Source organism: Zootermopsis nevadensis, unplaced genomic scaffold (assembly GCF_977971745.1).
Source record: "Zootermopsis nevadensis isolate Lab colony 2312 unplaced genomic scaffold, Znev_1.0 Znev_ptg000088c, whole genome shotgun sequence".
Taxonomy (NCBI): domain Eukaryota; kingdom Metazoa; phylum Arthropoda; class Insecta; order Blattodea; family Termopsidae; genus Zootermopsis; species Zootermopsis nevadensis.
The window spans coordinates 179490-194554 of record NW_028259219.1 but is presented as its reverse complement, the minus strand read 5'-3'; the positions used below and the strand labels follow the sequence as shown (position 1 = coordinate 194554).

Below are 15065 nucleotides of genomic sequence, written 5' to 3'. Positions count from 1 at the left end.
CAGGAGTCGAACCCAGTGTCGAGGCCTCCGTTTCCGTAATCTCCTCTTGGAGGCAAAAATTCTGATCCTTGCGCCATTGTTCTGTCTCGCTTAGTTTCGGAGTTAAAGGAACCGCCCTAGCCGGAAATCGAACTCAGGACACTTTCCCCAGAGTTCTGACCTTCCTGTGTTCTCTCATTTGTCTTATGGAATAATCGGGCCATGTTTCTTCTTCACGGGCCACAAGCGAACGAGTAAAGAAATGTCAACTCTCAAATTCGAGTCTACACATGGCCGGTAGACTCTGCGGTATTTACTAAGGGGAAATACGACAGTTTCTTACAAATTCATCTTCTGGGTCTGAGACAGTTTTCGGGCTTGTGACCTTAGTCAATCGAATCATTTCCCAGGAACAAGAACAGAATTTGCCTTAGCGCCATTCTTCCCTAGTGGTCGCTATCCGTACAAGAGAAAACATCTTCCCCGGGATTCGAAGAGGGGAAACGCTTTCTCTGACCCAGAGCCCGGCCCACTCAAAAATCATCTTTAAAATTAATCAAGTAAAATGAAGCCGGACGTTATTTTTAAATAAGGGCAATGAAATTGCAATTCTTCCTTATGCTTCTTCTCATTATTTTTAAACGTGTTCTCTTCTTATAGGGAAAGAACTTAGAATTATGACTGAATGTAACCAAATTATAAGTTAGAGTAATTCTCTTTGTATTTCTTAACTACCAACAATGATTATGTTACCGAGTAAACTAACCTCAAATCTTACAAACTAATTGTTGCGTCATCTGTTTATTCGACATTGTTGTGTTTCATTATCGCCGTCAACAATCCGCTTTCGTTATTGCGGAAAGAGCTTTGCTGTGAATCGCTTGTAGAAGAAGTGCGTCGTAGAGTAGATAATTTTGTGCTAGTAAAAACGTTTTAGAATATCACAAGTTCTTATCTTATATAAGAATTATTGAGAAATCTGCGATACTGCCCTCCACCCTCTCCGTTATATTTTAGATTAGATCGATCATTGACGGTGGACGTCGTGGTCTCTTACAATTGAACAAACTTTGTGGTAAGGGATTCCTATTTATTATTAATGTTCATCACATTTCATGTTTTCATCTGCATTTGTGAACTCGTGTAAGAGAATTAGGCTTGTCTTCTTTCCAACTCAGTTTCAAGTAACATTAGATTGACTTCTGTTTGTTCACGGTAACATTTATAGTGAAATGATATTCCAGTAGGAAATTAACATTTTACAATTTTAAAAGAATTAAAAGTGTATCGTAGCCCAGAATCTTAACAAAAATATGTGGATCTTAAGAAGTGGGGTTTATATTCTGAATAATAATTCTAACACTTTACAATTCCTGATACATCGACATTATTAAAGCGTTTTAGGGAACTCTGAAGAAATTTTATTCCGGATTTACAAGCCTAATTATCGACGGATCTCCATGCAAGAGCAGATTAAATCCGGGGAATGTTTGCTATTATTGAGTGCAAAGTATTTATGGGTGCAAAACGTGGTCTTTCACTTTGAGGGAGGAACATAGACTGAGGGCCTCTGAGAACAGAGTGTTGAGGAAGATGTTTGGACCCAAAATAAAGGTGGGACGGATAACAGAGAAAAGTGAATGACGAGCTCCTCACCCGATGTTGTTAGGGTGGGGGTTGGCAGGGGAGGGGTGTTTACAAGTTATTGGGGAGACCTAGTCGTAGGCGGGAGGATAACATTAAGATGGACCTTAGGGAGATGGGATTCGATGGAGCGAACTGGATGCAACTGGCTCAGGATAGACGCCGGTGGCGGGATTTTGTGAACATGGTGATGAGCCTTCTGGTTCAGTAAAGAAAGTGGGCTGTTCTTTGACGAGCCGAGTACCAATCAACTTTTCATAGAATATCTTGCTCATTGCAGTGTGTGAGTAGTGATCTACGCATGCGTTAGAACAACTTAGAGCTTTTGTGACTGTTCCCAACTGTAATTCTCGCGTTCATTTCATAAATTTAAGTTACATTTTGTGCTTGTAGTGTGTATAAAAGTGTAACTTAGACAGGAACGTCCTTAGTCATGTAAGCTCTTACGCACTTTTAGTTCTACAGAGAGAAGAACTCGAAAATGTTATGCTTATGAAAAGGCGCAACCTTCTTTTTCCAAAATTTGTTAACTGCCTGGTTCAGCATCAAAAGTCACGCAAATTCTACGGCATATTCTTTTCGTAATTTTTTAAAATCGATTCACCAGAATAGAGGCATCTAAGACTTTATGGATTACATTGATGTTTTATAAGTAATGTCTACGTGGATTACATATAAAAAGATTTAAATTTATGCGAGCAATGACAAACGCGGCATGACTTAATATTGCCTAAATCAGTCACATTTCAGGGAGATTAAGCCAAGAAGTGGCAGATGGGCGGGGCATGTGGAGTGCACGGATGGGACAACAGGTGTGCACCGGGTAATGGTTAGGAAGCCTGAGGGGAAGAGGCGGCTGGGGAGACCTAGACGTAGATGGGAGGATAATCTCAGGTGGGATCTATGGGAGATAGGAGTTGAAGGAGACATGGTTCCGGTGGAGAGCTTTTGTTAGTTCGGTGATGAACCTTCGTGTTCCGTAAGCCGTCTAGGTAGTTAGTTAGATTAGTCACATTTAGAGCTTTGTCATTTTGTATTGAATCTCAACAGGCATTTCTATAAAAAAAGAAACAAACTCAGCTTGAGAATGTAACAGTAGCCTAGGTAATCTAATATCTCGCATTTTATGAAACATGAAGTTTCATGTTCGTGTTTACAAGACCCCGCCTCTAAGCCACATACTCAAGCAGATGAAGACAATCCACACCTTCATTCTCCACCCTCTAAGATCCATTTTAATATTATCCCAACAACGTATAGGACTCTCAAGTGACCTTTTCTTGTCAGGTCTTCCGATTAAAAAGTTGCACTTCTTGTCTCTGCCATGCGTTCTACATGCCCAGCCCATCTCATCACCCTTGATCTGACAGCCTACAATTTATTAATTAGTGAAGAGATCTATAAAGTTCCATATTATATAATTTTCACCATTCCCTTGTCAGTAACTCTCTCGCAGGACCAGATATTCTTCTCTGTATCGTGTTTCCTCTCAGTCACTCCCAGTTGATGTGCACACGAGTCGGTATGAAGAAAAATCTGTAACAGCGATCGACTGATTTTCAGGAGATGGAGTCAAACCAAAGTAAAGTTGGCGGCAGGTGCACGTGTACCAAAGCATTGGTCCGTCTGAATAAACTAAGAGAGAAGAACCTCTTGTGTGACGCGGTGTTGAGGTCGGAGGACGGCGGCGTCTTTCGAGTCCACAGAGTGATTCTGTCGATGCGTAGCGAATATTTCAGGTTTGTTTATTTACTGACGTGGTTAATTAACACGTAAATTAAGGACATAATAGACATCGATTCGTATGTGAAATGTTTTATCCCCTCTGATCCAGAAACCTGTATTTTTATACGGCTGATTGTCTTTTGTTATTGTTCATTGTCATGAAATCTCACGGCGCCGTAGAAACGAGTGGCATTTCAGACGTACTTACTGCCTTCTTTCCTTCAAGATGCAGGCAGTAAGCACCACTGAAACGTCCGATAATTTCTATGAGACAACATCCCGGAAGACGTAGGTGTTTTTTGTACTAATTTTTAAGTGCGGTTGTACCAAGGTGACAGTCAATCGATCTGGAGGGAGAAATAGAATCCATTTCCAAAACTTCTTCGTTTTAATACATAAAGACGACCGACAAAGTCCAGAAGAAAGTTGGTGATGCCCGGAACATTGAAAGCTGCTGTGTGTTGCTCTGTCTGAAATAAACTTTAACAAAGATCTTCGCGAGAAATGTTTCATTGGTAGGAGAAACTCGATCGATAATTTATGTATACGTTAATTTGCTTGTGTTTTAAATAAAGACGCGGTGCGATCTTGAAATGAGAAATGAATTTTAACCACGAGCCATTGTTTCTGTTTTCCAACAGACGTGTCTCTCGTCTTGTTACAAGCTGTGCCCTCTTTCAGTTTCCGACAATCAAATCTTTCGGTTTGTCTTGCACTGCAAAACCCTTAATTTGTAATAGGAAATTGTTTGTTTCTTAAAGGCCTCGTAGAAACATTGGCTTTTCTTTTCAGTTGTTTACTGTCGGGAAAATGTTTTGACAGAACAAATAGATTTCATATTACGAACTGTTCAATCAGTGGAATGTACAGCCTGCGATGTATGTTGAAATATTTGCGTTGGCTTTAAAATATCTGTATTAGTTGTTATAACCTCAGGTATCTCTTGAAGGAGTCAAGGTTATGTAAGAAACGAGGTGGCCATTCTATAGTTCAAATGTTCGCTGCTTGCTTTCCGATTTTTAGGTTAAATTCTTTTAAGCTTTCGCCCGCTTTTGAACCTCTCGCAGTTAATCCGGTCCCATTCGTACTTATTCTGAGAGTTTTTTAATTATTCAGGTAACAAAAATTCGTCCACCACATTGACGAAAGGATACTTTTATTTGGCTACGTGAGTCATTAAAACTTAAGACTTTATGCGCATGACTTGTAATTTTCTGCTCGCCGTTTCTCCAAATCGACGTTTCAGGACACTCTTCACGACATCACTGCACACCAGTGAGGAGACTGATGTTTTCCTCCACGGAGTCAGCTCAGATATGATGACCCAGATACTGGATTATGTTTATTTTCGAGAGGTGGTCATCCGATCCGACAACGCGTGTCGGCTGCTCGAGACGGCTCACTACTTGCGTATTCCGGACGTTCCTAAACTCTGCTGTGACTTCCTCATGGACGCGATAGACGTCGTCAACTGTATCGGCATCTTGCGTGTCGCAAGGTAATTGATGTTCATTTGTCATTTGCTGTGACGCCAGCCTTCGTCGCTGGAGCGAATCAGCTTTACTCAAGACAGCAGCCGAGTGCCGGGTCGGAGATTAAAGCCTCTGACTGAGGACTGGGCGAATTATAAAGCGCTGTATTTCAGGGCTGTTTGGCGGGTTATTAGTAACGTCCCTTCGGAATTCCTTGCTGCTGACATAATCCTCCCAACACCAAAATCAACATTCAGCCCCACATCTTTCTGCATACAGCAAAACCTCTGTCAACCGAGACTCGATTATCCGATTTCCGCATTAAGAGACCGAATTTCAACCAGATCGGTTGTGATCGATTTCAACCGGGGAGAGTGTTTAAAGCGATGTCCACGCGGTACAGTTCATTGATCTAACCTCACCCCAGATTTTGCTGATTATTATGAACACTTCAAGACATTTAGAGAATTGGTTATTATGCGGCAAAGACAAAGTCCAACCCACTGGGTCCCGTAGAAGTTGAACCCTTACTCCTTCTTGTTCAGGACAACATAGGAATCAAATCAACTGACATCGGCAGAATTACACCAGAACCTCCAGTTCATGCGATGGACAGAATGACTGATAAATTCACTCTTTTAGTACAGGGACTCCCTCGAACGGCGCTCACGAGTGACACTCGCCGTCGGATGGTGCGTGCGACTCGCCTGCATCATTCGCTAGAGACTAAAATCTGTATTGAGTCTCTACTTATTCGTTCAATTCCATGTCCACGTTCCCCTTCGCCCCGCTCATCAGACACGTGGTTCCCTCCATTTAGTCCGGTTACACGAGGTTTCACGGGATTAACACACGCAGTTACCAAAACGTCGTTCCGCCAAGGTTAAGGCCAGAATTCAAAATTATACACTCCTCACCTCATTGCCTTCTTCACTTGCGTACGCCGTGCCCTTGTTTCAACCTATAACCTTATCACGAAGACGAGCGGGCATTGCCTGGGAACCTTCAGAGCCGAAAACTTTCTATTTTGCCCCGGTTAAACGGAGCGTCTCTCACCGTTGCCTCTCCACGTGTCTGCTCTCAGTCTCGCTCATTCGGGCTTCAAGGGTTAAGGCAAAAACTGCAAGCGAAATACTGTGGTCTGCAAATAGTTGATAATCCAGTTCTTGCTTCAGTATTTCAATGTGTGAGAGTCCGAAGAAGATCGATTTTCAGACGGCTCTTAACCACGCTGTCGCAGGTCTCACTCCTGCGCCGACCTCGAGACTCACGCTCGTCGCTTCGTTCAACGCAACTTCGTGGAAGTGTCTCAGCAGAGCAAAGAACTGCTGGAACTGCCTGTAGAGGAGCTGCAAGCGATAATCGAGGCCGAGGAACTGAACGTGAAGGACGAGAGAATTGTGTGGGAGTGCATTCTCCGATGGATCAACCACGACCCGGACAACAGGAAAGGTTACATCGCGGGCCTTTTGAAGGGCGTCAGACTGGGACTCCTTGACGCAAAGATTTTCAAGGAGGAGGTCAGTATGCCCCTGAAATTGTGGATGTTTATTGGTAGTAAAGCCCGCATTTTAAATTCCATATTCACATGTGTTCGTAACTAATTAATGCAAATTGTGAGCCTTTTTCTTCGACACGTGTAAGCCCGTTTGTCTGTCTGTCCGCAGTTCCAGCTCGTTCATTAGATTTAATACTGACACGTTTTAACAGAATCTGTTGACATATTCCAATTCTGGTTAAAATGTTACAATGACATCGTGAAAATTGTACAATGTTTTGAATTCCTTATTCCGCGCAAAATTTGCTGCGTAAGAAATCTACAGATTAACTTAGTTGCCATGGTTACAATAACTTCCTGTCGTATGCCGCTGGTAACACGCTCGCATACGCGTGTGTATGTGCAAAACAAATATTCGATTCGTCCTTTTATGCAGAAATGTGGTTGGAGTTAATAATCGTCTTTTATTCATCATCTGCGCTACAATCTTTGATTAAAGTCTCAGCGTTCATTACGATCCATTGCCTGTTTCAGTTCAACTACAGCATTCCACCGTCAACTACATTCAAACGTCCACTCAGCTCGAACAGGAAAATCCTCCAGCTGATAAATCACGTCTTATGGCGCAGCGTTCTACTTAACCAAAGATCCTACTGCCATAAGAAGCGGGTCTTAGCTTCTATAACAATTTCACGCATCTCAGACGATGAACACTTAGCATGATAATCTGTAGCTGATTGACCACATAGGGACAACAGATATCCGAAAAGTTCAGCAAGAAAACTTCTTTCCACATCCAAGAGTAAATTACCCCAGGGGCTTCAAATTAATAGACAGCTTGAACATTCAAATATCTTAAACGTAATTTCACGAAGCAGCCATATTCCTTCCTCCATTTCATCATGCGCTTTAACCCGAGAGGGAAAAAATTTCTATCCAAGGTCAAATGCCCTGTGATTTCAGCCACTCACCTCTCACTTAATACGTGTGAAACAATCGCACGGATTCATGAAAATGTTATCTGCTTCAAATGTCTTTACAACTTTTCATTCGTATCTACTTGTTTCAAACACTTAAAGAGAACCACCTGATGAAGACCAATTAAGGTCGAAACATGCAATGCCTCATAATAGACATCGATCATAATCACACGGTGTTGTGTTGACGGGCCTTCCACCCAACCATCAACATGCAGAAGGTTGCCTCCCTTGACACTCGAAACAACTAATTGTCATAATTTTCTTTGGATGCTACGTAATTTTGACGATTAATTAAAGTTATCGAATCAAAAAGAATGTGGTGATCGCACGGGAGAGACGAGAAATAAATTACATTTTTGAATGTAACTCAAAACGCAACACTTGCTGAAGTATTTAAGTTTCGGCTGAAACACATTTCAATATTTTTCTCTAAGGTTGATTTAACCTTGATTTTGCTTCTCTCCTCAACCTGTGCAGTTGTTAAGAGCGTCGTTACATAAACCAAAAAACATATTATCCCGTATATGTCATTGTCTATTTCGGTGATTTCAGAACCAAATTATGTGTGAATTTCTTGTTTCCTCTGCAATGGAACATGGGATCCCTTCCTAAAATTTATAAGGTCCACATTGAACTGTTCAACAGGTGTCAAAGCACCCTTACGTGACGGAAAATGAGGAGTGCAAACCCGTGATCTCGGAGACGCTCGCGTTTCTGCACGACTCAGAAATGGTGACGAAGGAAGGCAAGGACCTCGTGACACCAAGGATTGCCTACCCGCGAATCCCACAGGACATTCTGTTTGCTATTGATGGGAGTCGCAAGGCAGAGCCTATACATGTGATCGAAGCCTACGACGCACGAGCAGACCGGTGGACTGTGGTGAGTTGCGTAAAATTTCTACTCTTACCATGCCTTGTTAAATGACGCTTCCGAGAAAAAGTACTTTTTCTCCTTTTTTCTTCTTTTCACCAAATAATTGTTTATTTAGGCTTAATCATGGACGTACTGCCTCCATTTTTGCGTCGATAAAACCCAAAACACCAACATCTGTCCTTTCCAAAGTACGAACCTGAAATGTCAGCCGTTGATCAGAAATTAATTCTACGTTTGTCTGTCGAACTTGACGAGAGCTTCTCTTTGGGTCTTCCTGTTTCCACCTTTGCTCCAAGTGAATTTCTCAAGGTCTTTGTCGAGTGCCTCCCACCAAGGTGTAGCAATTTCGGACCACTGTTGGGGGTTGCACCTCTGCTCCGGTGGTTGGTCGCCTGAACTCTAACGTAAGGACTTCACTTCAATAGACCGAATGACCCAAAGAAACATAAGAACATAACCTGTCCTTCCTGCAGGTGGAAGGGGTCGACTGGATCAGTCCGCGAGCTTACCATCGCACGGCAGTTGTCGGTTTCGACATTTACGTCATCGGTGGTTTTAACGGCTGGGATTCATTAAGCTCATGTTTCTGCTTCAACGCTGCTACGAAGACATGCCGCGAGGTGGCACCTATGCTTACTAAATACAGGTAAGATGCAGCTTGGTAGCTGATTAAGTCCTTGGAACAGAGTCCTTCCTCAAAAGCTGGTAGTCGCTCCCTAAGGCAAGATATAAATCTGGGCAGGAGATGCAAAATTGTACCACTCACATACAGGAGGACATTTGCGACAATTTTAGTTTTAAGAATGCGATTTACTTGTTAATTCGTCTGAATTAAGATTTAACACTGACGGGAGAATAATTCCTTTCTGCGAGAGGAAATGCATCTGAATCAGCAGTAAATGAGCACAGCAGAGCGTGAAACTTTTTCGTTTCAGATTGGGTTTAAGTGTGGCAGTTCTGCGAGGTTCAGTGTACGCCTTGGGCGGTGAAGGTGATGGTCAGATTCACAGAACGGCGGAAAGATACGACTCCAAGACGAACAAGTGGTCGTGGATCGCTCCCATGAACACAGGGCGATCCGATGGAAGTGCGGCTGTACTGAATGGTACGTAAATCCTGTCTGTCTGTCCGCGTGTGAGAACGCAAGAACGGTTGAAGGAATCGCGGGATTTGAGGTTCTCACGGTGGCTAGTACGAAGATGGCTGTCGTTTGGCTTCTGCCGACGTTTCAGACGAACATCATCAAGGCATTCCTCTTCGCTCTTGATCTTAGTTTCCGTCATTCCACTGTCCCATATTCTTTCATTATCTCTTTCTTTTATCGGTGCTACGGACTTCGTTATTTCACAGACTGCAACGGCTTGAAGTTCTGAGTGCGTGATGGATTCTTCTGCTCTCGTAAGCTGTCCCTGTGCGTCGTCTTCTGCCTTTTAGTGTGCACTAGGAGTGAATGCAAACAACCATCAAACTATCAAACTCGCTCTCATATAACACATTTCATGTAGTTTCTGTGACTCGAAGGGGGACTTAATAGATTTACAAGTGTAAGTAAGAATTGTCCAATGTCTGTGCTCTGCACGGAGCAGTTTAATGGCTCTCCCTAAAACAAATATGTGTACAGTTCGTGTCATAATTTGTTTTTGCAGACAAAATATACGTCGCTGGTGGAAGAGATGGTAAGAATTATCTAAACTCGGTGGAAGTTTATGACCCAGACACCAACCGATGGACGTTCGTTGCACCAATGTATTCTGAACGTTACGATCTTACTTGCATCGCCTTCCACGGCTGTCTGTACGCCCTAGGTGAGAACTCTGGACATTCTGAGTGATGCTGCTCTGTCCTTACAGAACTTTCTATTGTGAAATGTGTTGTAACTAACTAACTAACATTGTATAATCTCTTGTGGCATTTCAACTAACGAATGCCCTATTTTTCACAGAGTCCCAGGTTTAAAGGTAAATATTTTGTTCTTGTAGCAAGGAAATTCCAGTTTGCCGCGCTGTTATCCTCAAAAAGCCGATGGTTTAAAGCAGTCCCTTCGCAGTCTTTGCATTTCGTCACTTGTTTGTGTAACGTCATCTTGTGTTGATATTTAAGGCTACTTTCTCACGCAGTTTCATGAAGTAGACAACAGATGTCAGGCGCAATTTCCTGCTGCTACAAGTACGAAAATAATATTTTAGCTATTTCATCCTTAATTTCGTTCCTGGTACTAATATTAACACTGCAAAAGGGAATCAGTTTTCTTTGTTGTATTTAATTCATTCGTTCCGTTCACGTATTTACAAATTTTAAGAGCGTAAAGTCCGTTGGGTAAGACGGACGGAGTGTGAAGCATCGAAGTTACGAGAAATACAAACATCTAGAAAGTTATGATTGGTAATGTTGAAGAGAAGATACCACTTGTGATACATAGTCTTAAAAGGAAGGATAATATTAAAATGTTTTATTGAACTAGAGTATGTGGGAACAGACAGACAGGCTCTTGTGAATAAGGTAGTGGCTCCAGAAAGGCCAAACATTTTGTGGTCATTTGACAGAGTAATGAAAATCAAGAAGGGCGCCGCTGAATGGGGTTAGAATAATTTATCGTTTGGTAGTTTTTTTTATATCCTGTGACCTGTTACTGAATGTGTGTGTGTGTGCAGGAGGACGCAAGGAGACATCACGCAGGCTCAGTACCGAAAAGTATGACCCTGCAGAAGACACGTGGACCGAAATCCCTGCCATCAACTTCTATGGTCATAAATTAAAAGCACAAGTGATGGACGATATGATCTTCGTCATCAATGATTATGATAACCAGGACGTCGCATGTTTCAATGACAAGGAAAATCGATGGTTTGTTTCTTTGTTTGTTTGTTTCTTTGTTTGATTGTTCAGGGCTGTATAATCACAAACTGTAACTTTCGAAAAGCACTAGGAAGTGAATCATTTCCGGTCAGGATTTCCGCGATCTTGTGGATGCAGCGCCTTATAGTGACCGAAGTTTCAGAGGTTCTCACTGCTTACTCAGAACCTCGAATAAGCGCGCGAAAAATGGATGGTTAAGGGTGTAGAATGAAAGGAGGCGGGGCGACGTTGCGGTCAAACTAATTGGTTAAAGCAGAGGGCTAATGACTAGGAAATGCTAATCAGACGTGAGCCGTGACTGCATTAATAAGAAGCTCTTTGACCAAGTTTCTTTGATCAGTGGCACTCTCTCGGGCAGGAAGTGTCTGGCGTTCAGAACATCAGCATCGCCACAATCTTCCGCTTTCGTCAAAGTTTTAGGCCAGTTTCAGGTGTAACGAGCCCTACCGCCTCATGTTCCCATTTCTGATGGACGTTTATTTCAAAATGGCTTTCTCTTGGCGTGTTTGACCACGCAGTCTCCTGAAATCTGTTGACGGAGTGAGTAAGGAGATCCAAAAACATCCCAGAAGCCATATTTCTTCATACTTGTTTGTGCAAGAGCCAAAAATCCCAGAAAAATTCATTTAATTTTGATTTTTATCTGTCTTACGTGTAGCAAAACTATTTTTGGTGGAACAAAATATTTTTTGAAAATGTATTGCTAAAAGAGGGAAATATTGTCATGGGCGCGTGTCTCAAACAAGACACGCTTATCTCTCCAAATAAAATTTATGATTAAATTTATTATTCTGACCGAAGTTAATGGCTGAATGAAGTTTATCAAACGTCGCTAGCCAGAACACAAGTCATTTGACAGGGTTTTAAAATAGTCATAACCTCTCCCTCCACTTTGATGTAATAAAATGTTTTACGTTATAATAGCAATATGGCCGGTGTTCTGTGCGAATGAGTGAAAGAAAGATCACGTGGGAACTGTTCTGAAATATGGTGAGGCAATCGTATATCGAATTCCGATTGGGGGAATTTTTGTTAAGGTTTTCTGGAAACAAAATACAAGCAACGACACTTCGGTGGAAGCTGTGCCCTCAGCTTCAAGCAGTTTTCCATTCAACCCAAAGACAGAGCCAACCAACCAGCCATGGACATTTTTAGGACAAAACATTTTACGACTCGCAAAGATAATTCTTTAGAAGTGTGGGCAGGACGTGGGAAATTTTAAAGGAGAGGTGCAACGCCATAGAACGACAGAACGTTTTTGTTAAAATTAGAGAAAAGAGATCTTTGGCGTTGTACGGGGAGATGAAATCAGGGTGGGGTAGACAGGGCTACATTGGTTGCTGTCCGAGGGTGGAGAGGGAGGGATGGGCATGGTTCAGAGCGGGTATTTGGAAGCTGAGAGGGAGGAGGGGGGGCATGGATGGGAAAATATGCCCTTTATGTGGGGCGACAGAAAGCGAGATTCACATACTATTAAAGTGTACGGAAACCGGGAGGTGGAGGGGACAGCTCCTGAGGAACAAGTGGTTCACCGTTGGCGAAGAGTTGGACTTCAAGAAAATTTTAAGCACTACGAATGACACGGAGGTCAGGGATGTAGGGAAATTTCTGTATAAAGTAAGATGTAAAAGACAGGTCAAAATTAGGAATTTAGAACTGCCACTGGGATAGAAGGCACGAGAACAATACGAAAGAGTTATGTAAATAGTATTAGGGATTAAGGAATAGTTATGTAGAGTAGCGTTAGTGACTAGTTGTAGTAAGCAGTAGTGCTAATAGTGCTACGTATGTAAGGACTGTGGCCGTGAAAACCTGGTGTTAGGCGGCCACAGATCTCTGTATATAGTTCTAAACCAAATATATTATTATTATTATTATTATTATTATACTTATTCTAGACCCAAATCTCTGATATTTATAACCCCAGAAGTAAAAGTATATATATATTTTTACGAAAATTGATATTTTTTTTACATAATTGCACTGGCATTCAAATTACATTTTTTAAAATTTATATTAATAAATTATTTATTGTAGAAGACGCATTCCTTCATGAGTTACATCATCGCATGTTGAGCTGCATATTTTCTTTAACTCTGTCCGCGAAATGTGGTAAAAATTGTCTTGAGTGTAGATAACACTGATGGATGATGGAAGATTGTTTGTTTTCACTTTCAATATTTCCAATTGCAGGCAAAAGGCGGCAGACATGAATGTTCGTAGATCCGGGACGTCGATTTGTGTCATCAGGAACTTACCGAATGCAAGCGACTACGCCTACAAGCACAGAGACAAATCGATGGAGGCGAAATGCAAAGAAATGTTGGATTCGGAATGTAACCGTCCTTCGGCGGATGTAGCCACGGGTTCGAACCTAGTAGCTAGGCCGGCGCTGGTGCGGTTAAAACGTTTGTTACTTCGGTGCGCGGAGAGGGTTAAAGGTTTTCTCAGGATACCTTGACATAGGGTCAGTCGGTGGGCGAGGATCTCCGACTCTCAGGGAAAATACGGAGAGACCTTAATTGGAGCGGCGCTCGCGGGAGGGCAGCGAAGTCGCTGAGCTGGTACAATTCTTGACGACAAAGTTGTTGTTGTTGTTGAAATCACTCAATTTATTCACGAATTGAGACACTGATGCAAAGACACAATTATTTTGATATTCAGAGAGTGCAATGAATCGGCTGTTTATGTACTGAAACTTTGCGAACAGAACGCGTCTGCACGACTTGAAGACCGACATTTTTAGAGACCCCGCAACAACACAAACGCGCTATAAATACCCCCGCAACTTAAATTTTCTATTTAATATGGCGATCCGATTCGTCCCTCAAAATCACCCCATGACGTCGCAAACGCTCCGAAAAGCCACATTCGAAATTCATTGGTCCCAGTCGCAGTGAGGCGACTGTTCTAGGGCAAACATTATTCTATATCTGGAAAGGCTTAAGTTTTCGCCTCGTAAACAACTTTTACGAGGCGAAAGCTTTGTGAGTGTCACGGAAGGTCTCGAGGAAAGACGTTCAAGCGACTGACTGTCGCTACTCTCTTCAAATTTAATACATTAATCAATGCCAAAAATCATAAAATCAATCACATTTGGATGACGTAAGGCGTTCCAAATATCATCTCTTCGCGCCTCCTTCGTTTGTATAAACAGGATTAATACGCCAAAGCCTGGTTTACCCTTTTCATCTTAACTTTCAGTCCGTTAAGGAGTTGAACTATGAACCTGGACTGGTACAGGAAAATCAGTAGTTTGCAGTTTATTACACCCAAGATGAACACATTCATTTTAATTTCTTTCCTTACAAAAATAATGTAGAAAACTAAGAATTGATGTAGGAGCTACAAAAAATCAAATAAAGAGAAATATTGTTTGCAGCAAAGAAGGAAAAATTATTTCGCCTCGTTGTTTTCTGCTCAAGAAGTCTTATTGAAATTAATTATTTTACAGACGTTTATTTTTATCTAAAATATTACCATTCATCAACACACAGCAGTTTCACCTTGCGTCTTGTATTAAATAAATCCACTTGTGGCGACATGTTTCGAGTTACGAAACCGTCTTCATGGTATTAGGGGAAGATTCATGAACATCGTTTACAAAAACGTCATTACGAAGGCAACAGACTGTGAATCTTGTATCGATTTCTGATCTACGTGTGCTATTTAAAAAAAGTTGCAAAATTACATTTGGCTGATTTGCCCCAATATACCGGATAATTTTGCCATATGCCTGAGGAAGAACCAACTGTAATCGTCTAGCCATGAGGTCGAGCTCGGACTATGACCACCCATCAAGGATGAAATAATGTTTCCGTTTTCAATGCATTCACTCCCGCACATGACGCGAAGGGTCAGGGGAACATTTGTCATTGTCGGCTGTCCTTTCGAAAAATCCACATCCAAGAAGTTCAAAACATCTTGTAACTGGCCATTGCAGTATTTCACCCCTGGGAGGTCGGACCCCAATTAATTGGGTTTATGCAAAAGTAGGCATAAGTGACCTAGCGTCACCACGCGACGTTAACTGTC

The 15065-nt window shown here is 42.0% G+C and overlaps 1 protein-coding gene across 1 annotated transcript; it reads left to right on the top strand.

Moving 5' to 3' along the window:
* Window positions 1–847: 847 nt before the first annotated feature.
* LOC147870868 (kelch-like protein 10) lies at window positions 848–14847 on the top strand. Its single transcript, XM_087341784.1, has 10 exons — window positions 848–1054; window positions 3187–3362; window positions 4595–4846; window positions 6061–6340; window positions 7944–8180; window positions 8648–8820; window positions 9110–9279; window positions 9821–9979; window positions 10826–11018; window positions 13224–14847. The coding sequence occupies exons 2-10, from the start codon at window positions 3190–3192 to the stop codon at window positions 13489–13491; spliced, it is 1905 nt and encodes a 634-aa protein (XP_087197910.1). The 5' UTR covers window positions 848–1054; window positions 3187–3189; the 3' UTR covers window positions 13492–14847.
* The last annotated feature ends 218 nt before the right edge of the window (window positions 14848–15065 follow it).